At 37.0% G+C, this 23769-nt stretch overlaps 2 protein-coding genes, 1 long non-coding RNA gene and 1 pseudogene across 4 annotated transcripts; 3 read left to right on the forward strand and 1 right to left on the reverse strand.

Moving 5' to 3' along the window:
- Nucleotides 1-4945: 4945 nt before the first annotated feature.
- On the forward strand, nucleotides 4946-6053 carry LOC148934230 (transcription factor MYB20-like; annotated as a pseudogene). The gene is made up of 3 exons (XR_016130757.1): nucleotides 4946-5144; nucleotides 5309-5438; nucleotides 5531-6053. The product of XR_016130757.1 is annotated as a transcription factor MYB20-like (transcript).
- Nucleotides 6054-13752: 7699 nt separating this feature from the next.
- On the forward strand, nucleotides 13753-17355 carry LOC148934231 (regulator of G protein signaling 1-like). The gene is made up of 10 exons (XM_089067507.1): nucleotides 13753-13989; nucleotides 14688-14808; nucleotides 14924-14987; nucleotides 15101-15185; nucleotides 15377-15450; nucleotides 15639-15830; nucleotides 15929-16017; nucleotides 16109-16347; nucleotides 16419-16665; nucleotides 16745-17355. Exons 1-10 carry the CDS (start codon nucleotides 13913-13915, stop codon nucleotides 16949-16951), a joined length of 1395 nt encoding a protein of 464 aa, XP_088923633.1. The 5' UTR covers nucleotides 13753-13912; the 3' UTR covers nucleotides 16952-17355.
- Nucleotides 17356-18489: 1134 nt separating this feature from the next.
- Nucleotides 18490-19186, reverse strand: LOC148934232 (photosystem II reaction center proteins PsbY, chloroplastic-like). Its single transcript, XM_089067511.1, has one exon. The coding sequence runs from the start codon at nucleotides 19112-19114 to the stop codon at nucleotides 18563-18565; it is 552 nt and encodes a 183-aa protein (XP_088923637.1). The 5' UTR covers nucleotides 19115-19186; the 3' UTR covers nucleotides 18490-18562.
- Nucleotides 19187-22561: 3375 nt separating this feature from the next.
- On the forward strand, nucleotides 22562-22995 carry LOC148934233 (uncharacterized). The gene is made up of 2 exons (XR_016134952.1): nucleotides 22562-22676; nucleotides 22757-22995. It is a non-coding gene; the product is annotated as an uncharacterized LOC148934233 (long non-coding RNA).
- The last annotated feature ends 774 nt before the right edge of the window (nucleotides 22996-23769 follow it).

A 23769-nucleotide genomic window follows, 5' to 3' on the forward strand; every position in this document is an offset into this window, starting at 1 on the left:
GCGTTTGAGACCAAGATTGGTCGAAAGCTGGGCTTGGCAGCATCGGTGGCAGGAAGTTTCGCACCAGCCGAGGAGCTGTTGTTGGCTGCTGGGTATCGCGAATCCCGATTGCCCCATTTACTCCGAGGTTGATGCGACTGCCGTTCGTCGCGTGAGGCTGCCATCCGCAAAGCTAAAGCCATCACTTCGGCCAAGGATGCTAGCTGTTGCAGCTCCACCTTCTCTTGAATAGGTCCTTAAGTCCGGTGATAAAAATTGGAATCAATTCCTCCTCCGATAATCCCTGCACACGATTCAAATAGCGCTCAAACGCATCATGATACTCAGCTATTGTACCTGTCTGCACCAGCTTCGACAGCGCTCCAATGCTATTTCGAAAACTCTGGGGATCAAACCTGTGGCGGACGTCCTCCAAAAACTCAAGCCACGTTACAAACGGATTGTTTGCTCTATAATTAAAAATCTATTCTGCCGCCGGTGGTTGAAAAAGCATCACCACGTAGTGCAGGCGGTCCGAATCTGGCATCTGCAAATGGTTGAAATAATACTCGACCCTAGAAATCCAATTTGAAGCATCTGAACCATCGAAGTGAGGCGCTTTCATGTTGAGATCCCGCGGTCTGTCCACCCTACCCGCGGGATATTGAGCACGGTTGAGCACGGTTTAGGGGTGCATCCCAGCACGTAGGCTGGCGATAACCGTGAAAGCCTCGATCCAACTCCTGTGGGTAGCGACCATTCGGTCTTTCCCAAGCCGATCACTGCCTGGTGTAAGGGCGAGCACGGTGTGGAATAGAGACCGATTGACGATACGGTAAGCGCCCCTCACGGCCTATGTGGTTCGCGAAACTCCCCTCGACGTCGTTGGACGTCCCCACCACGGTCACGCTGGCCGTGGTTGAAAAACCGGGGGGCGTCCCTGTCGGCAGCCATGAAATCGCGCTAGTCGCGATATCTCTCCAAATCGGGATCATCCGAAAAATAGGGCGGTTCCGGTTCAGGGATGACCGGCACCTCCAGATTGTCAACTCGCCTATCCGTCGACTCCAAGTGGAGTTCCAATTTGTCGAATCTCGCCATGATCTTCTCAAACCCAAGGGACAATGGGTCGTAAGTTTGAGTACGCCTACGAGTATTATTTTTGGATTACTCTAGTAAAGGCTAACTCAAGGGACACACGAGTTTATTAAGCTAAGCAATCACATATGGGGATGAAATTAATTAAAGATCAAGTACGCAACAAAGACATTATGGTGAAAAAGATATTATCAGAGAACAAACAAGCAGATTTTTCTTTCACCTTGTGAAATGAATGGTAGTTCGATATATCTAGTATCAATACCTGCTTTGTGTATAAGTGGGAGAGTTTTTGGCAGTGGGTATACTCGAAAGCATGTTTTGAGTATAAGTGGGAGATTGTTAGGTTTGGTATACTGAAAATCATGTTTCGAGTAAGTTTCGCTCGAATAGAATCTTGCTTGTATACGTAAAACTCTATAATCCACTTTTAACCCGATTCAGTATTATTCGAGCAGTTCCGCACGAATAGAATCACTATTATTATTACATTGTGTTTGCTTGTGCATTTATAAGATGTTTTATAAACATTTAAATGTATAAGAAGCAAACAAAGTCTAAGTCTTTTGCATAGTAGACCGGTTGTGGGCGTCGTCCACTTTAAGGTAACACGGTCAGATCTATGCAATGCTTTGCAAAAGAAAAAGAAGAATTTCACAACCTAGATAGGCTTTGGCTACCTATCGTGAAAGGTTGCAATGTCAATCCGCATATTTCTAAGCCTTACTGAAATAAGATGACATTGGTGTGGTATAGCATTGAACGGATCTAACAGCAAGACGTGTCTTTATGCTATCTACTGAAAGACTAGGTCTTGATAAAATACTATTTCTTAATCTACATATGTTAGCATTGAGCATACGGTATTGATTATGCACTACTTTGACTTATCAAATGGTGCGGGTTTTTCGCAACCCAATAATCCTGATATATTGGGTAGTGGTGATTAATATCTAGCGGTGCTAGGATTGCTATTATGTTGAAACATGTGCGAGGTGAGTCTCGTTTGATAATGTCCTCAAGAGGAGCTCGAACAAGGTTTTATTATTCGGAAAACTGGCCAGTTGGAGTTTTATTACTCTATGAATAATAAATAAATGTTTCTTGCGAAGTCCACTCTTGGAATTAATAAGATATTAATTAATTAAGTCCATAGCAGACACTAATTAATTAATGGACATTTATATCTTAAGCGCGGGAAATAAATAATAAACAACAGAAACCCGGATTACTTGTAATTTCGGATTTGGATGGGGAGAGTTCAATATTACTTCTGTAGTGGCTGCTCGTAATATTCCAATATAAGCTTGTATTAAATTGTGGGTTCAATTTAATTAGTAAAAAGCTAATTGGGGGAGCCCATATCCAAAACCTTCCATAGATCCCTGTCTGGGCCCAAAAGGAACTTAATATAAATAGGAGAATAAAGGAGACAGAAATCATAATTTTTATAGCAAAAATTTCGTCCCCTCTATACCTAGAGGAGTTCGAATTTCTGTCCTAATTGGAGAAGGATTCTTCTGTCTTCTTTATTCGAGTCCTAGTATTTTGATAAGATCAGCCCACCCTGATATCGAGATACAGTTCGGGAACCAGAGAGAAGATCCGTGGTCTAGTATTGAAGATCATCATCGTGGAAAAGGCGCGAGCAATCGACGATTCTTTGGAGAATCAAATCGGTAACTCTAAACCGTAGAATTCATGTTTTAGGATTTATTTTCTTTGAGCATGAATTATATGCGTTCTAGCATGCAATTATCTGTTTAACATGTGAATTGATTGATCGCATAATCGGTCAAATAGATCCTACGTCTGATTTATTTGTTTTGTACAAGTCTTCCGCTGTGCAAGGGGCACCAAACCCCATTAGGGGACCCCTGGTATTGCGGCGATTGGCCGCTAGATTGCCACGTGATTGTCCCACCAATAACATCCTGAGCGTTACCCCCGGTGAGGAGACCGGAAGGCGGCAACACTTCATCAGAACCGTCCATATTGAGTACGCAATGAAGGGCACCAGTTGTTAGCAGGGCGACCCCTCTAACATCGAATTCACACTCAAGAAACGCGACCGGGACTTATCGAACGCCCAAGAGGTTTGGGTCGGCGACTATTCCGGTGAAAAAGAGGCTGAACGCGAGAGAGATTCTCGTCGGCAGCGTTAAGAGAGGGTTTCTTGATGCACAATTAAATGGGCCAAATGAAATGATTTTATAATGGCAAATGATGATAGAGTGGCCCTTTTATACTAAGACCCTATGATTGGTTCGACCTATCCTATACGTTCGGGAAAGAACCAACAAAGAAAATCCGGACGGGGCTTATAACTCGCCCGACTCAATTACACGTGAAATAAAAATAGTTCCATAATTAAATAACAAAAGCTGAAAAGAAAATAACAAATTAATCTATCTAGCGAATTACTTAGCCACGTAATTCGCAAACTTCTGCGGCGGCTTGATTTGATCCCTCGGCCTCAACGTTCTCACCGCCGGATTCTTCCCCTGTAGCTGCGGTGGTTCTTCTGTCGGTGTCGCAGTCACCTTATCCTCCGTGGTCTGGTCCGTTTCCACCTCGACAGTAGGCTCCTCATCAGGTGTAATCGGGGGTGCTCTTATCAATAATTTAGTGAAATGTGGAACCTATTTATCATTTATGATAAAAATAAAGTGTGATAATTAAATTAGGGCGGACTGAAATGGAAAAGAATGATAATTAAGTTTGGACGGAGGGAGTATTGATTTCTTTGGTTTTGGAATCGCAATTTTGACTCTCCGACGAATCAAAAGGCATGCATCATTGCAAGTAATTCTATAATAGATAACAAATCAAGGAATGAATTGATTAATTTTTATTAAATCATACGCCCTCCATTTCATAGTAACAGGGACGTTTTTTTTATTTCCGTTCGTTCTATAATAATAGAGTCATTTATCCTTTGAGTAAAAGTCAATACATTTTTTCACACCTACTTTACTCTCTTTTACTTTTTTCTCTCTTCATCTCTCTACCTTTTCCATTTTTCACTTTATTCTCTCTTTACTTAACTCATCTAACACAATTTTTCTTAATCTCCATGCCGAAAAGTTTTGCCTCCATTACTATGGAATGGAGGGAGTAGTATATTTCTAAAAACTAACATTAAAATTATGAATTTCAGTAGCAAAACATAAACTCGACAAATTAAAAAATAGTCCAGACTTATCGATCAATCCACACGAATAAACTTATCGATGCTTTTGAAAAATCAAACCAAATTTATACAATGCCATAATTATATTCAAAATATTAGTAAGTCCAAGTACCATGATTAATCATAATTGCCATCGAACTCGAGGGTGTTTAAAGTCAGGCCACAAGTTTAATTTCAAAATTTAAAGCACAATAATATATTCCAACACAATCACATAAAGATTTGATACACAGAGCATCTACAGAAAACATGTTGCATTAAATTAAGGTTAAAATTCCCCTTGAGCAGAATCAAAAGCTACAATAATTGCAAGAATAAAATTAAAAAATAGGACAAAAAAAGAGTTACTGCCCCCCATGAACGGGGCTGCCTTGTTGTAAAAACTTTAGTTTCTTTCCCACTTTAATTTTATTCAAACATTTAATTGCAATAAACAATAGTGTCAACAACAACCAACTCTTCAATTTTCTAATCTTAAAGTGGCTGAATTCCAATCATTTGACACAAAATCATGTCGGAAATAGTTCTGAAAGCATGAACCTTGATCTTCTTCTCTCTTTTTCTTTGCTCAATCATCAATTGTGCTTTGTTAAAAACTGTTTATTTGTTTTTTTAATTTTTGTATTAGCTGGAAGAATCTTGGTTTCGATATATATAAGCACAATTAAAGTTATGCTTTTTCAGTATTTGTTTGTTAATTTTGCAGCATTCTTTGCATATTTCTCTCTTGCTCTCTCTGGTCATGGGAAGACAACCTTGTTGTGAGAAAGTCGGGCTTAAACGAGGTCCGTGGACGATTGAAGAAGACAATAAGCTCATGAATTTATCCTCAATAACGGGATGCAATGCTGGAGGCTCGTTCCAAAACTTTCAGGTAAAAAAATGATACTATTACCTCTGTTTACAAAAAATAGTCATGTTTTTTTTTTTATCCTTAAAAAAAAATAGTCTATATTTATTTTTAGTAAATTTTTTGTCTATAATGAAATGGGTCTCTTGTTCCGCTAACAACACTTAAACCATTGCATTGTAATGTAGGGTTAATGAGATGTGGAAAAAGCTGCAGATTGAGATGGATAAACTACTTGAGACCCGATCTGAAGAGAGGCGTGTTGACAGAAGCGGAAGAAGATATGATCATCGAGCTTCATTCTCAACTAGGAAATAGGTAAACAACGTCATGTATGTTGCTGTCAAAATGGTTATGGCAAAATCACTTTTTGGTTTTCTTACGAATACTTTATGGTTGTTTTGTCTCAGGTGGTCTAAAATAGCGACACATTTTCCGGGAAGGACGGACAACGAGATCAAAAACTACTGGAACACGAGAATTAAGAAGAAGATGAAGCTCAAGGGGTTGGACCCGGTTACCCACAAGCCGATCCTCTCGAAATCTCACAATTTAGAAACTACTAGCGAAGAAATGCATAATCATCAAAATCTTGGATTTCAAGAAACTGTTTCAATCCCATGTTTGGAAGATCATGATCAGAGGCAACATAATACAAGAGGATCATCGATGTTAAATCAAAGTAGAGAGGAATCTTCTTGCATTAAGAATTTGGACATGGGATTGGGATCTTCATTTGTGCTCCAAAATAAGGAATCTTTGGGGAATTTCACCATGGATTCTTACCATAATTTCATGGATACTCAATACTTCTGGGATTGTTTCACTGGTTTGGGAGATAGTTTCCCATGAGAAAAAGTATAAAAAGGAGAATCATTATTATTGTTGATATTGTTATAATTGATATAATATGTAAAGCTCAATATCTGTTTCCATTGTCCATGCCACTAACTCTTGATTCTTTTTTTTTCTCTTGTGTCACATGAGTCATATGGCAAAAATTTTGATTTTAGGCTCGATTTACAATTTATTTAGATTTTGAGTTGATATGATTTCATAAGGTTTTAACTAAGTTCGTTTCAAAATGGTTCTCATCCTAAACAATTCCTCTTTGTCAACGAAAAATAGTTTAATTTTTTATCATTTTGGGTAATCCGCAAATGTAGTCACATTTCCAAAATTAAAACATTTTCTCATAATTTATCCATTGTTTCTAATTTTTCCTTTTACTTTATCAATTTCTCATTAAAATTCATGTTGTCCAACAATGGACTATTTTACATGGATGGGAAGAGTATTATTGTTTCGTTATTATACATTTAATTGATATAACATACATTATTGATAAATAATTTGACTTAGTTTCATAAGGTTTGAAATACATAATATATTAGAGTGAATTACATGAAATATCCCTAACTTTTACGGTTGTTGCATCGGTAACCCCTAACAAAAAAATATAGCACCACAGGGTCCTAAAAAAATATACAATCACAAACAAGGTGTTTTTAGCCATTTTTAGACGAGAATGCCCAAATGGCTTGAAGGCAATTTTGTCTAATGACCTGCACACCTTGCACACCTACTCTGCACAACTGCACATGATTTGTCAAATCATAAATGATATTGTCTACATTTAAAAATATACAAAATAAATATAGTTATTGATCTGTGCATCAATGTATATAATATGTGATGAGAAGAGAGAGAAACAGAAATGGAAAGAGAGAGAATCATGGAAAGGGAGAAGAAGAGGAAAAGAGCGGCCAAATCGGAGGCTAGGAAGGCCGGCGACAAGATGAAGATCAAATCAAGAGATACGATTGGGGAGGGGGAGGGTTCCGCCGCCACTGAGGCTTCTCCTCCGTCGGCGGAGGAAGAGGTACGTGGAGGAATTCTTCGCCATACTCAGAAGTATGCAAGTCGCCATCAAGTATTTTGAGAACGAAGCTTCTAACAATAATAGTAGAAGTAAAGTCTGGCCATCACAGAAACGTCCGGAGGGCTTATGGAAGTAAGTCTGGGCGTTGGCAGGCTCAAGGTTGAGGCCCAGGCCGGCCACTAGGTTGCCGGTATCGGAATTGGAGTCGCCGAAGTTGAAAACGACCGGATAGTTGAAATCAATGGCGGTGGCTGCTGTAGAGAAGATGAAGATAATGAACAGTTTAATTTTATGTTTGAGGAAATGTTAAATTTGAGTGAAAATTTTTAATGTTAAATATTTATGTTAAATTTTAATGGTCAGCAAAATGTCCTAAATCCAAAAAATTAATTCAAACTAAATTGAAATTTATTACTATTTGCTCATATTCTGGTATTGGATTTTCGAATTCTTTATTTTCTATAATTAGATTTCAAATTTTTATGCAATATAATTTTTTTTGAATTGAATTGATTCGAATTTTAATAAGTAGAATAATAAAGAAAATAAAATATTTTAAAATTTTACATGAAATTACTGTGGCTTCCAATTTATTGAAGCATGTTCAAAGATCCTAGAAGTAATTATTTGTCTTACTACTACTAATTTATCAAAATTATTGATTTATAAATTGAGGGAGAGGAGAGAAGACATGACATTTTAAGTCATATCATTAGTAGTGTGTCAGCCATAGTGCATGTTGCAGGTGTATGCAGGGCGGCGTCAGAGCATGCTGGAGCAATTAGACGAGAATGTCCTTTAAGGGCCTGTGGATGTTATCGTCCGAATAAAACTTGGTTTGTGATTGTATGTTTTGTTAGACCCCTGGGATGCTAATTTTTTTTTTTTGTTAGGGATCACTGGTGCAACAACCGCAAAAGTTAGGGGCATTTCATGCAGTTCACTCAATATATTAAATTACAAAATTTCATTTTTTTATTAATTTTCTCTTCTATATATAAAAAAGATATATTTGGTGATATTCAAAATGATATTATATATAATGGCCATCCCAAAGGAAATTAATTTATATACAAATTATACATTCAAATATTATAAATATTATAAAATTGACCAGAATCTAACTTAATTTTACTTAAAAACTTATTATCTCTTATTATCTTGGGAAAACGATGCTAGACCTAGTTAACCAATTGTTTAAGATTTATTCTAGTTATTGTAATCTACAGTTTACCCCTCACTTTAGGATAAGTGCAATACATAAATTTATACTCCATTGAACTATTTCACCGTAAAATTGAGTCAAATTTTAAAATTTAACTTTTTTAATTGCATAATTGTAATATTGTTAATATTAATAATGGAATTTTTGTTGCTAATATGACTTTAGATCTAAATCTTAGTTTATCCCAATAATTGTCGTATTTAAAGTACTCTTTACAGACTGAATTTCTTCTCACTTAATTTGACTTATATACTACTACTACTTTTGTTAAACTTGTTCTTATAGTTTAATTTCTAGCTAGGTAGCAAAGGACTTGCATATTCTGTTTTCCAGTTTTGACCTTATAATAAAAACTTGTTTGGTAGCTGTATCAAAATTTTACCAATCTAGTACGCCTTATATTAAACTTTTTACTAAATTTAATTTTCCCACGTTTTTAAAGAATCTAGTAGGGTGACAGCGATATATTTACACTTGATATTTATATTTGAAACATTCTCGATTTCTCATTTCTACAAATTTATTGGAACGCGTAAATATGTGCTGGAGATTAAAAATCATACCTCTCCATTAGTAATATAATATCCCATTTCATTACTTTCATAATATAATCAAATATAAACTTTACATATTGTACAAATTTTAAACTATGATTTGGATCGTTAGATTTTAATTGACGATGTGTTAACATTTTCTGTTGACGTTATTTGTCATTGATATCAAATCTTGAAATCTAACGATTCAGATCATATTTCAGAGTTTGTAGAAAAAATGTAATTTGCATTTTATCACTAGAGTTTAGGGTTTAGAATAACTGCAATTAAAAATTCCATTTACTTTTAATTGGAATTAATAAATAAATTTCACATTTTACTAATTTATTACATTTATATTTATTATAAATCTAATACTTTAAAATAAATTCTGCATTTTAAAAATTTTCCACAAATTCCTCCACCTACTTTCCTTTCTAATACAGTGTTAATCTTAAATCCGCATCGAACTATATCTTATAACAGTTTCTTGTCAATTGCATTGGTTTGATTTTTTTTCTGTCTAAATTTTATTGCATCGGATTTTACATCTTCAAAGTTAGACATTACAAAAATATCATGATTGTCATAATTGTTTTATTTAAAATTAGAAGAGAGATCAATATTTTCTTTACTTTAATATTTTTTAGAAGTATTCATGATAGGGAAATATTAGTGGTGTATAATTTTTTATACTTCCACTATTCACTATTTTTAAAATTCTATTTTGACACGAAATTTTAGGACTTTTTGTTTTGTATGTTAGGTGAAAAGATAAAATATAATATTTATATTATTATGAAAGAGAATTTTTTTTAAAAATGAAAATGTAACATATTTAGTAGGACAAACCAAAAAAAAGAGTGACATCTTTATGAGGTGGAGGGAATAGTGTTTTTTTCAATAGAGTGAACTATATAAATGGTACCTGATCTTTCACTTTCGCACATAAATTGTACTTGATCTTTATTTTATATCGTTTTTGGTACCCAGTGACAAAAATAACCCTAGGTACCAAATATGTGATTTTTTTTCATGGAGGATATTTTTGGAAATTTCAATTAAATGGTACTCCCTCCGTCCCACAAAAGATGTCACACTTTCCTTTTTAGTTTGTCCCACAAAAGATGTCACATTTCCTTTTTTGGAAAAAGTTATCTCTCACATGAATATAAAAATTATATATTCTCTCTCCATTTAACACACAAAACAAAACCTCCTAAAATCCCGTGCCGTCCCACAAGTGTGACATCTTTTGTGGGACGGAGGGAGTACCAAATATGTGATTATATTTTCTTCCTTTCTTATTTCTCTTTTTCTTATTTAGTTCCTAATTCTTTCTTTTTTCGCATTTTCTTCTTTCTTTTTAGTATTTTATCTTCCTTTCTTTTTTTCATTTTTCTCCTTAATTTATGTTTCTTCTTCCTTCTTTTTTCTTTTTTCTTCTTTTTCTTCTTTCTTTTTAGTGTTTTATACATACATCTTATTGCATTATATAAATAAAAAATAAAATACCTAATTAAATTAATTATTTAAAGTAGTTAAATTAATTGAATATTTTTTATTAAATTATTTTATACTCATTTTAAGATTGAAACACCTAACTAATAATATTCAACTTTTATATCATTACAGTTCACAATGTTAAATTTTTATTAAGGCTATATTTATTAGTTACTACTACTAATAATAATATAATTAGTTACTACCACTAAGAATATAATTATTATTATTATTATTATTATTATTATTATTTGATTCATAATTTATATAATTATACTACAATTATATATTAATTACTACTAGTTTTTAGTATTATAATAATAATAATATTATAATAATAATAATATTATAATAATAAATATAATTATAACTATAATTATATTTAATTATTAAAATAATAATATTAATATTGATTAATAATAATAGTATAAAGAATTAGGGGAATGAAAGAAGAATTATAATATCACTTTTGGTACTAATTTTATGGATGTCCAAAATACCCTCTATGACATAAATGGAAAAATATATTTGTTTATAGGGCATTTTGGGAAGAAAATTGCATCAGATACCAAAAATGTGATTTATAGGTACCAAAACCAATACAAAATAAAGATCAGGTGTCATTTACGTACGAAAATGAAAGATCAAGTACCATTTATGTAGTTCACTCTTTTCAATAAGCACGCTTCATATTCAAGTAACTTTTCCATTCGAAATAGTAAAGTAATACACACCTTTATTTTTACTTTCCAAAATCAAGCAATTTTTTGAAATTATATGCTACTCTCTCCGTTTTTCATTAATTGACACCAGTTGACTTGACACGAGTTTTTAAAAATATAGTGAAAAAAGCTAATGGAATATGAGCAGGGGTGGTGAAACGGGTTACCCGCGGGTACCCGCACCCGACAAGTCGGGTACCCGTACCCGATTTTAGCTAAATTGGTTGTCCCAATACCCGCCCCGTGATATACCGGGATTACCCGATACCCGTGTCGGGTATCCCGTACCCGGCATTGCGAGTACCCGTACCCATGTTAGAGTTTGTATAATAGAAATCACGTTTCGAGTGATTGAATACTGTAAAACTCTTATTTTATTTTCCAATGAATAAAACAGATTATTTTTGTCATAATGTTGTTATGTTTTACATTTAATGGATGTTAATACATGTTTAAATGTATAAGTTAACTTAACAAAGTCTAAGTCTTTGTTTCAGTAGACCGGTTGTGGGCGTCGTCCACTTTAAGGTAATACGGTCAGTTCTAAACAAAGAAAAATATGAATTTCACAACCTAGATGGAATTAGACTACCCATCGAGAAAGGTTGCAATGTCAGTCCGCATATTTCTAAGCCTTACTGAAATAAGATGACATTGGTGTGGTATTGCACTGAACGGATCTAACAGCAAGACTTGCCTTAGGCTATCTACTGAAAGGCGAGGTCTTGATAAATATTTATTTCTTAATCAATGTAGGTTAGCATTGAGCATACGGTATTGATTATGCACTGCTTTGACTTATCAAATGGTGCGGGTTTTTCGTAACCCAATTATCCTGATATATTGGGCAGTGGTGATCGATATCTAGCGGTGCTAGGATTGCTATTATATTGAATCGTGCACGAGCTGAGTCTCGTTTGATAATGTCCTCAAGAGGAGCGCGAAACGAGGTTTTATTATTCGGAACCTAGCTAGTTGGAGTATGATTACTCTATGAATAATAAATAAGTGTTTCATGCTAAGTCCACTCTTGGAATTAATAAGAAGTTAATTAATTAAGTCAATAGCAGACATTAATTAATTAATGGACATATTAATCTTAAGCACGGGAAATGAAAGATAAACGGAAACCCGGATTACTTATAATTTCGGATTTGGATGGGGAGAGTTCAATATTACTTCTGTAGTGACTGCTCGTAATATTCCAATTATAACTTATATTAAATTGTGGGTTCAATTTAATTAGTAAAAAGTAAATTGGATGAGCCCATATCCAAAACCTTCCATAGATCCCTGTCTGGGCCCAAAAGGAACTTAATATAAATAGGAGAATAAAGGAGACAGAAAAATAATAATTTCTCATTATTGTAATTTTCGAAAATTCCTCTCCCAAGCTGAGGAGATTTTCGAAATCTTCTCCTATTCCAAAAAGGATTTCTTCTGTCTTCTTTATTTAAGTCCTAGTATTCTAGTAAGATCAGCCCACACTGATATTGGAGTACAGTTCGGGAACCAGAGAGAAGATTTGTGGTTTAGTACTCAAAGCATCACGTGGAGAAGTAGCTAGCCATCTTCAATTCTTTGGAGAATTAATTAGGTATTTTTCTGCTCCGTAGAAAAGCATGTTTTAGGTTTTCAATATTCTTAAAGCATGATTAATTCAAGTTATGAGCATGATACATGTGATAATTACGCGAATAGATTTTGTCTAAATAATCTGCTAAATAGATCTGATTATTATGTGATTTATTATGAACGCACGCTTCCGCTGCCAGCACCAACAACCCAACCCGAAATTCGAATAAAAAATTTGAAAACCATAATAATCGTCAATGTTCCCTAATTTACTTAATTAATATTGATGGTAAACTTTGAATAGATTAAGAATAAAAGTGAGGGGACTCTATAGCTAGTTCCGATGAGTTTTCAATTGTATGTTTGTCGGAATATAAAAATGTTTCAAAAGAACTCTTAGAAACATTTCATTTTCTTCACTCATTTTGGAAAAATAATAATATAAATACTCTTCTCTACATTATTATCTCTCTTACTTTATTTTTTCTCCATTCTAACTATTTATTTTTATTTTTTCAAAATGAATGTGTATATGGCTATTATTATTTAACTATTTATTTTTTTCTCTAATTTAACTATTTGAAACGCTTCTATTAATATGGAATGAAGGGAGTATTAAAAATGATATATGGCTCTAATACTAATAACAACGGGTATTAACGGGACTAACGGGTATACCCGTACGGGTAGTGGGTATACCCGCTACCCGCAAAACTCTAAAACACACTACCCGATCCCGGCCCATTTTCCGTTATTGTCGGATATCGGGTACCCGATACCCGGCGGGTAGCGGGTCGAGATGGGAATTATCCATTACCCGCTACCCATTTTGCCACCCCTAAATATGAGTAATACTTTTATAGACTGATAATTTTATAATAAAATGTGAGTGTAATAAATTAGTGAAATGTGGGGTTCATTATCGTGAAATCGTAAGGGTGTTAATTAATGGGGAAGGACAGAGTAAAATAATTCTCTAAGGAGGTGTTTGATTTACAGGATCATATCCCGAATTAAATTAGTAGTGCGTTTGTTTCATGAGATTTAATCTCTCAACTTATTTCTAGATGGATAATCATGGGATAATTAGTCATAACTAACCCCTTATAACTAAAATAGTCTCACAACTCAATCTTAGATTATACTATCCTATTATTATTTTATCTAGAAAATCGAACAAACACATAGACGGTGAAGGGTGGAGGAAGAGTACTATTATCATGAACTAGTTTTAGAAACCCAATTAGATGAAAGTAGAGGTAGAAAAAGGGTCGTGGAATTGGACTTGATTTCTGCGACATTTCTGCAAACAGTTGCCGTGTAGTTCAGAGCAGAACAACTGAAATCTGACAATGGCGATTTGTGCTGTCAGAGGAGGCTGCCCCAGCGACTACGTTGCCATATCAATTGCTATACTCTCTGTTATACTGTAATTCTCGAATATATTTATCTTTGCGCCTTCTTTGAAATGATTGTTTCTTATGTAAAGATGTTTGTTTAGGTGGTTTCAATATTTGCTGCTTTATACCGAGTTATATTAGCTTGGGGCTTTTCTTGTTTGGGTTGATTGGAAGTCGGATTTTGTTGGGATGCCCATCTCTGATCAATTTTAATTGCTTGATTTTGTGGGGGAATTGGAAATTGTGGTTTCTTGTGTAGCCTGAGGATTTGCTACTTAATTTATAGCACATAAGTTGATTTTGTATGCAGAATACTGTTATGATTAAATGTTTTTAGTGTTGAATGCTAACGAGCTTGGATGGGATTATATGAATAAGGAGTTCAAATCATAAAATAAACTACTCTTAGGGATTTCATAGTTGTTAGGTGTTGAATTTGGGTGAAAATGTGTTGGTTGAAAAATGTGTTGTAAATTTGTGTTAGTGTTCAGGATTGCAGTAAGAAGGAAAGAGTGTGCTAATGAAATTGAATTTTTTAAACAATGTTGGTGGAAACTGCCTTGTATAGCAGTAGAGGAAGGAAAGCCAAGTCCAGATAGGGAGTTCCGTTTCTAATTAACCACGTTTCTTGAGAACAACGTGGAATATGTGTGTGGCAGTAATGACGTGATCAATGGTTACGTATATACAAGACTATTGAGATGAAAAAATGGCTTTTCTGTTACAGGCTTCTCGTAAAGGCTGGTGTCCCCTATCTTATTCACAAGATCCCGAGACCTAAAGGCAGTGGCTTTTGGCTTGTAGCAATACAAGTTATTGCCAGCTTCAACCTTCTATTGTCGATTGTGGTATTTTTTTCTCTTTGGATAAGTAACTCTTTTCCCTGATTCAAGTTTTTAATGTTTCAAGATGTACTTTTCGTTTCTCCTATATCTTTGTTTGTGTTGAATGTGGTCCGTACAGATGGCCTTTGGTTATTTGAGGTACAGAAGGAAGCACTGGTGGAGTTCTTGCTATATATGGGCTGGTAATTTTACTACAGCATGACTCTGTGCATCTTCTTGTAACATGTTGTCTATTCATTGCCATTTTGGCATTGGTCATGCATTAGTTTATACCTAATTGTTCGTCTGCTCCCAGTTTGGGTTGAAGGTCCATTAGGATTTGGCTTGCTGTTGAGCTGCCGTGTTGCACAAGCATTTCAACTGTATAACTTATTCGTTAAGTAAGTAAAATTTCTCTGTTTGTTGGAATATAATGATGCATTTGTGAAAAGTAAAATGAGTAGAGATCCATCTACGTTATTTTATAAGGTCTTGAATTAGTTACACCATTGCTTCACCATCACGAAACTCGTAAAATATATTTGTTTGGGATCTTAATAATTTTATTCTCTCGATGCTCATGACCTCTCAGGAGACGTTTACCACCCATCCGGTCATTTATATTTCTTCCACTGGTTCTCTTGCCCTGGATTGTGGGTTCAGCAAGTAAGTGTCGTGCAGTTACTTTCTTTTGTTTACATTTACTCTACGTGTTCTTTCCCAAACAATGTTAAGGTTCTTGAAAAGCAATTAGATGAATCTACTCATCCCGTCGTAATTATCTGAGTGTATTCCTCTTGGTGCATTGGCGTTGTAACATTTTTGTGTAATAAATGGAGAACTGTGTATTGCAGTTGTTCACGTGAACAAGCCTCTGAACCCCCGCTGCCACATGAAAACACTGTGGATCATCCCTGTTATTTCCATTCATGCTCTGTATATTGCTGCTTTGGTTGGATTCACTGCAGCAGTTCAGCATATCGAGTTTAGATTCCACGAACTCAAGGACCTCTGGCGAGGAATTCTTGTCTCAGCTTGTTGCATTGGTATATAATTTTCTTCTTATACCTTCTACACTAAAAATTGACTTTCCTCTTAACTGAAATCAACAGTTCACTTATTTTGTCTGCTGTTTTGTTCATAGGAGTATGGATCGTAGCTTACACTCTGAACGAGATTCACGAAGATAAAGCATTGGTCCAAATCATTTCAAGATCCGTATTACTAATCATGGTAAGCCTAGCCAGTTTGTTTAGACAATTAAGATCTTGCTTCAATTCCATTTCTTGATTTTCATTTTCCATAATCGTGCACTTTTTTGCAGACAAGTTTCCTTCTACTGGCGTTCTTCTCTATGTCAATATCACAACCACTTGCCTCACTTTTGAGCTCGACAAAAAAGGACAAACAGGATTACTCCATGATGAGCCGAGCCCTCGGCATTCCTGACAGCGGGCTATTAGTACAAGAGGAATCAATACAGTCGATAGATCCTAATGAACCTTTTGATAAGCTTCTCATGGACAGAAGATTCCGTCAGTCGTTTATTGAATTTGCAGATAGGTCCGTTGCAGATAACTCCTCTTTTTCCATTTCATCTTTACATATTCATTCGTGTGATGATATTTATGCAGCTGTTTGGCGGGGGAAAGTGTCCATTTCTACGAGGAGCTGCTGCAGCTCGACAAAATCCCAGTTGAGGATCACGTCAGAAGAATCTATATGGCACGCCATATTATTGACACATACATCACTCCTGGCTCGACGATGGAGGTGAACATATCTCATCGTTGTAGGCAAGACATCCTATCTACTCCTGATTTGGCACATCCGGACCTCTTCAAAAACGCGTTGAACGAGCTGATTCAGTTGATGAAAATGGTTAGTCTGTTTCCTTGAACCTTACATTGTCTTACACTACAGCTCTCTTATGGGCCCTAATACGAGGCATTTCTTGAAGAACTTGGCGAATGATTATTGGTCTTCTACGTTCTTTATGAAATTGAAAGAAGAGGCGATGATGAAAACAGCTGACTATGATCTAGAACAGAGCAGTTGGAGCTACTCACACCGGCTAAGCTCTGTCCATTGCACTGATGACCCTTTCCACCAAGAACACAGTCCAAGCAAGTTGAGTTCGAGTAGCCGTGAACTAGAGCTGCAGTGACCATCTGCATCCCCAAATCAGAGCAATACAAGAACACTTTCTAGGCCTGGAACGGGATTGGCCTCTTTCGGTGAATAGCAGCTAACACGATGTGGCAGACATTGGAGACGGTGCGCTTCTGCAGCCGTATTGGAGATGTATCTTCTACTTCTTCTCCCTTACTTGATCATCTGATAAATTTTGAGCATAATTTTTAGCAGCGTTTTGTTGGAGATTAATATTTTTGTATTTTTAAGAGTTTTATAGAAGGAAGAGAAATAGGTTAGTGTTGGAAGATTTCTAGGTCTAAACCTACATTGTGTAACCTTATGTAAATAGCTAAACCTATATAAGGAAATGTAACTTTACTGTCGCACTTCGCCCGTCACGAATTATTATAATAATACTCCCTCCGTCCACCAAAATTTGTCTCATTTTTCCATTTCCGTCTGTCCCCCAAAATTTGTCCCATTTCACTTTTACCATTTTTGGTAGTGGACCCCATATTCCATTAATTCATTTCTACTCATATTTTATTATAAAACTAATGTATAAAAGTAGGACCCACAATCCACTAACTTTTTCAACTTACTTTCCATTACATTTCTTAAAACCCGTGCCCGATCAAACCGGGATGAATTTTCGTGGACGGAGGGAGTATCTACTAGTATTATTATTTTTATTACTATTCCACAAGCATTTGATGCAAACAATTATCTCTGCAATGAAAAATTCATTTGTGCTTCAATTCTAATTTCCACCATTTCTCGGTTTGTTCCATAGTTACCTGCACCAATAATAATTAATCACCGTAATTGCTTTTAACTTCAAACATGCATCAAACTTATTATGAATCATTAGGTTTGATGCTTAATAAGAATTGGTGTAAACATAAATAATAAACACAACTAAACAATTAATGATGGGAGTATCACTATTCTACTAATATTATTTTCATAATTTTTTCTCTATGTTTGAAAATAGGGAAAAAGTAGTGTCAATCTTTCACTTACGAATAGTAGTAGAGATTTTTTTTAGTAGCAGTAGTAGAAATTTCCTTTGTTAGTAAAGTCAATACATTTCTTCTCACTTAATTTATTGTCACTTATTTTATTGGCTCTTCATCTCTTTGCAGTTTCCATTTCCTACTTTATTCATTTACTTAACCCACTTAACACAATTTTTTAAAATCGCGTGTCAAAAAAAGCGCCTCTACTACCGCATAACGGAAGGAGTAGCTATTTAATTCTAAATTGTTCAAACCATCAATTAGTTAGACCAAATTCAAACTCGTCAAATTCGATTATCTCAGTCACAAAACTATGATGAACCTCCTAATACAAAATATAGTAACTTTAAAATTCTGAATTGGTTAATCCATCAATTAGTTTGATCGAATTTTAAAAATAAGATGTGATTTTAACTCGTCAAATTCAGTCATTTGCCAAAAATGCAAAAAAAAAAAAAAAAAAAAAAACCCAACAACGTCGTGCACAACATTTCACAAACTATTATGTTACATGTAAACACTAAGAAAGCAATAAAAATCAAGAAAATGGTTTAAGAAAGAGTTTGTATTAATAGAATGGTACATTTCCATGCAAATGAAACAAAAAAAAAGATTTGAAATATTTAATCCGATCTCATCCTGTTAATCTGGTTCAAAGCCGGCTGCAAGATGTTGTACAGCACCCACCCAATCGCCGGCGCCACCACAAACAGCAGGAGCTGCCCCCTGTTGTCGGCCGCCGCCTCAGCCGCCGCTGCCGCCTCCTGCGGGTGGAGGAGTCCCGCCGCCGCGAGGCCACCTCCGAGCCCCGCGATGATGGCCTTGGTGTTCCTCATCTTGTTGATCTGGTTGAGCGCCGGCTGCAGGATGTTGTAGAGCACCCACAGGATGGCCGGGATGAGCGGGATCAGGAGGGCGAGGCCTCGGTTGTCGCCCTCCGCGATATCCGCCAGCTGCTGGGCCGCGAATGCGGGCTCGGCAGCGGATAGGGCCGCGAAGACGGCGCCCGCGATGGCGGGGGCCGTGAGGGGGGCGGCGGCGGCGGGGGTGAGGAATTTTGGGAGGGAGAGGAGGGGCTTTGTGGCCTTGGCGGTGGCGACGGTGGTGGTGGGGGTTTTGGGGGTGAAGCATTTGGGGTTGAGGAGTGCCATGGATGTGGCCATTGTGGCTGCCATTGCTGAGAGATGTGTGTGTGTGTGTGTGTGTGTTTTGGAGGTGAATTATGGGAGAGTGAAGAGAAATATTTGGAAACCAATGGAAGTGGAGGTATTTGGATTGTTTTCTTATCCTAAGGGTGTGAATTGTGAGATATGGACCTCATGTTGGTTGCCCCACCTTTGATTTTCTTATCACAAACTTTCTTCTCATATTTTTTTGTCATGATTTGGTAATTTGTGATGCTATTCTTTTTATTGTGATATTGAGTGGAATAAGATCATCTTATGTACTTCCTCTCGTCTCCAGTCATGTGTCCCAGTTTCTAATTTAGTTCATCCTTTATTAATTGTCTCACTTCATTTTTTACTACTTTTGGTCATGTATATTGCATTCCACTAGCTCAGTACACTCATTTGTCATTAACTTTTTCAATCCACTTTCTTTATTTTTTTACATTTTGTAAAATCAGTACCTATCAAAGTGAGACAGAGATGGGGAATAGAATTCAACGTTTTGTACATGATGCTCCCTTTTCCAATTTGAATATAGCCCTTGATTCTAAACATGAATGTTACAAGAAAAAACTTTGTAGTACTAGTACTCAAATATGAGTAGATAAAAGACTAACTTTTGTTGATGATATACTCTCTCTGTCCATCATTAGGAGTCCTATTTAAGGGCGATACGGGTTTTAGAAAATATTAAGAAAAGCGGGTTGAAAAAAAAATAATAGAATAAGAGTCTCACTTGTATATATTAGTTTTAAATAAAATGTGAGTGGAATGAGTTAGTGGAGGGTGAGACCCTATTACCATTTATGATAAAAGTGAACCGGAATGTCACGACCACAACTCCCTAGTGCTAGTGAGCGTAGCTATTTCGTGACTAAACAAATCTCAAACATCAAGGGACAACAAAAAAAAAAAAAAAAAAAGATGAAATCACTCAAATCAAAAGTATCAAAGGCATATGGGTACATAATCAAAACGTGATCAGAGTATCAAGACTAAGTTCAAAGCTTGCTAGTACATAATTCTAAGTTTTGCAGCGGAAGAGTCCAAGACAAAATAGCACGTATGAAGACATGCTACTTTGGGTTACCTAACTACTTATTTAATATGCTTGTCCCAACACCTTCGCCTGCTCGTCCACGTTCAACCTGCACATTTGAAAAAAATAACATGCAGGGCTGAGTATTTGATATACTCAGTGGGCACATTGCCAAAAATGGTTCTATCTTTAATTGTCAATGCCACAGTTGAGTGATCACGGGGTTTTACTTAAAAGACCCGAGTCACTAAAATACTTTTCCTTTAGTAAAGATTTTGATTGCGCAATCACGTAACATAGATATACCATATCTGAACCTTGTGTGAACCGGGAATGTGGCCACATTCCACGACGGTCACTGGACCGGCCAACCCCTTTTGTTAGCTCACGGTCCCCTTATGTGTACACTAGTCCGAGTAGGGTTTGCGGCCCTACTGGGACCCGAATTCGATTTAACTTGAGTTGGCATAGCCAAGCAGATAGGTAATCATAAAACAAAACATGGCATGACAACATACTTGAGCAAAGAATCACATTTTCATACTAAAAATACGTTTTAAAAGAATGCCCACCTCAAAAGCTAAAGCTCCTTCCGGAATTTCCTTAACTCGGTCTTAGATGACGTTCGAAGACGTCCCTTTAGGAAATAAAAGATACTTAATTAGATTTTTGAGATATCCATTAAGCTTAGACATGAATGCATCCTAAGTGCGATGATCATTTTATTCTTCCTTTAAATTTTCTAGAAGAGTCCTAGAATTTTTGAATATTAATTAAATCAGTAGATTTAATTAAATTAGTAAAATTATTCACTTAACTAGAGGGTGCTACCTCCCATGCCATTTATTTAAACATACTAAAAAATTTGGCTCGAGGTCTAAATACTCGTTAGCGTATCGTAATTTCTTAAAATTAATCATTTGAGCACTCTTGCTAATTTCCGGAAAAATTAGACTTATCTTCGTAGAATTAATTTGCGAACTATTAATTAATCCATAACATATAAAGGCCCATGATTTAAGTAAATTCTTGGTCCATACTTTAATTAAATTAGTGGCCCAAGACATTAATCAATTTGCTAAGGCCCAAAACATAAGAAAAAAAAAGTGGCCCAATACTCCTTTCCTTAATCCATCGGTCTCTCTCTCTCCTTCATTCAAAAATCCCCAAATCAAAAACACACACACACACACACTGAAAACCCTAGGCGGAAGGATAGAGAAGCAGCGGCGCCTTCCCCTCACGCCCGCTGTTGCTCCGGTTGGCACCTCCTCCGCGTCGCCGGCGGCGCACGGCGCCTCCTACCTCGTCTCCGATGCCCGACGAGTAGACCTGCCGCCACTCGTCGCCATCCGCCACTCTCATCCTCGGCGATAAATTCGGAACTCCGTCGGTGGGGGCTCCCGCGTTTCTCCCTCTCCGTCGAGTTCGGAGAAATCCTCGGCTGCCCGACGAGCAGGGCTGCCGCCTGCTGCGTCGCTCGGCGCCGGCTCCAGCCAACTCCGCCTTTTCCCTCTTCTCCGGCGATTCGCCGCTGCCGTCTTCACCTCAGGGGCTTAGGCTCGCCGTGGAGTTCCAGCCACGGTTGCTGCCTTCGTCACGTGGTCAGCCCCTGCTGCCCATACGAAAACGGCAGCCACCGTCCTTCGCCGAGTCTCTCTCGAACCGCCACGGTAGTCTCTGCAACGACTCCGAACAGCCCCGACTCACCCCGAAGATAAGTTCTCTACTCCAAGCTATGCTCTTCTCTGTATATTTTTTTTTTCAAATAACAGCCGAGGGGGGGGGGGTGTGTTCGATTTGCTTTGTGCTTTATTGAGTTGATTTTGGAGGGACACTAGCTCCCTGAAACGAAATTTTACATGTGTGTGCTACTGATTTTGAGCATAAAGGCAGCCTATTGTACTCTTGTTCCATTTGTGTTAAAGCTCTAAGAATGCTACTACTGTTATGAGATTCCTATAACCATGGTTCTATGTTCTTGAGCTAGCATGATGTTCTAAACAAGGGCAGAGGGTGTGCTTGTGTTATATTGGTTGTGGTCCTTAATTTGTGGTGCCTCTATATGATGACATGAAAAACTGGATTGGGAGAAAGGGGGTGGAGGTGTTTACCTCTCGGTATCATGGCTGCTTCGAGAAAATCTGCCTTTGGTCTCGGTTTTCCTCCCTCTCGAGCTGGCTACTGCTTGTTCTTGGTTTTCACTAGAGTTTTGCTGAATTTTGTGATGTGTAGGAGGGTGTTCAAAGGTGGTGTGGGTGGGCTTTTTATAGGCTGAATTCTTGAGGTACTATGGGGGATTAATTGGGGTTGTTACACTATTTTGTTCCCATCCTACAGAGGATCTCCTTTGACTATGATTCTGCAGTAGGATATACTTGAGAGATAGCTTTATTTGAGTACTTAGTACATGGATATTAATTCATACTTGTTTGTTGTGGCTGGTGAGAAACAGGTGCTGCATTGGCGTGACATATTGCAGGCTGGACTGCCCTTTTTGGGTAAGTCTTTGGTCTCCCAACTAAAGAGGTGTTGTCTCCTTCCTTATGGTAGGAGTTCCCTTAGTTTTCTTTTGTTCTATAGCAGCTAACGCTAGTTTCTACTTGTAGGTTGGGAGGAGACTGGCCGCCGAGCTGCTGCCCGGGGCGGATCGATGCTTCGGGCTCCACGGCTGATCGGCTACAGCCGTGAACTCTCGGCCCGGAGGAAGAGGCCCGATGCCATTTGTTCCATGCACATTTTACCTTTCCCTTTCTTCCTTTCCTTTATTGGAAGCCTTGTTCTAAGTATTGTAGTATTTTGAAAATTAGTTGTTCGTTTATTGTATAAGAATTGCTATTCGAAAAATTTGTGATATTTTACAATATACATTTGCTTGTTTTAGTTCATTCAATTATTTCTTTACCCTTTTGTTGCGCGAACTAGCAACATTAACCATCAAAAGAAAAGGAGTAACGAGTTCCGAATGACACCCGAGTTAAGGGTGTGAAAAATTCTCTAGTTCGACCTTAATCAACAATGGAAAGGATAAATAAAGAAGCGGGTATTACATTCTACCCTCCTTAACGAAAATTTCGTCCCGAAATTTGCTTATGTCACTTAAACAGTCCTGGGTACTTTTCCTTCATTTTGTCTTCCAATTCCCACGTAGCTTCCTCGTGACCATGATGCTTCCATAAAACTTTCACTGTTACAACGGACTTATTCCTCAATTCCTTGACCTTCCTATCCAAGATTGCCTCTGGCTTCTCTTCATAGCTTAAGTCTGGTTCCAAAACCATCTCCTCTTGGTGGATTATATGTTTTGGGTCGAACACATATTTCCTCAATTGAGATACGTGAAAAACATTGTGCACGTTCCCGAAACTCGGTGGGAGTGCCAATCTGTACGCCACAGGACCCACTTCTTCTAAAATTTCGTAGGGTCCGATGAAACGTGGTCTTAGCTTGCCCTTGACGCCAAATCTTGTAATCCCTTTAGACGGAGATACTTTTAGAAAAACTTTGTCTCCCGCCTTGAACTGCAGGTCGGTTCGGCGGGCATCCGCGTAAGACTTCTGCCTGTCTTGAGCTTCCCTGATTCTCTCACGGATCTGGCGGACGATCTCTATCATCTCCTCTA

Source organism: Salvia hispanica, chromosome 1 (genome assembly GCF_029641045.1).
Source record: "Salvia hispanica isolate PSC_SH4W2 chromosome 1, Shi_PSC_v1, whole genome shotgun sequence".
Taxonomy (NCBI): Eukaryota; Viridiplantae; Streptophyta; class Magnoliopsida; order Lamiales; family Lamiaceae; genus Salvia; species Salvia hispanica.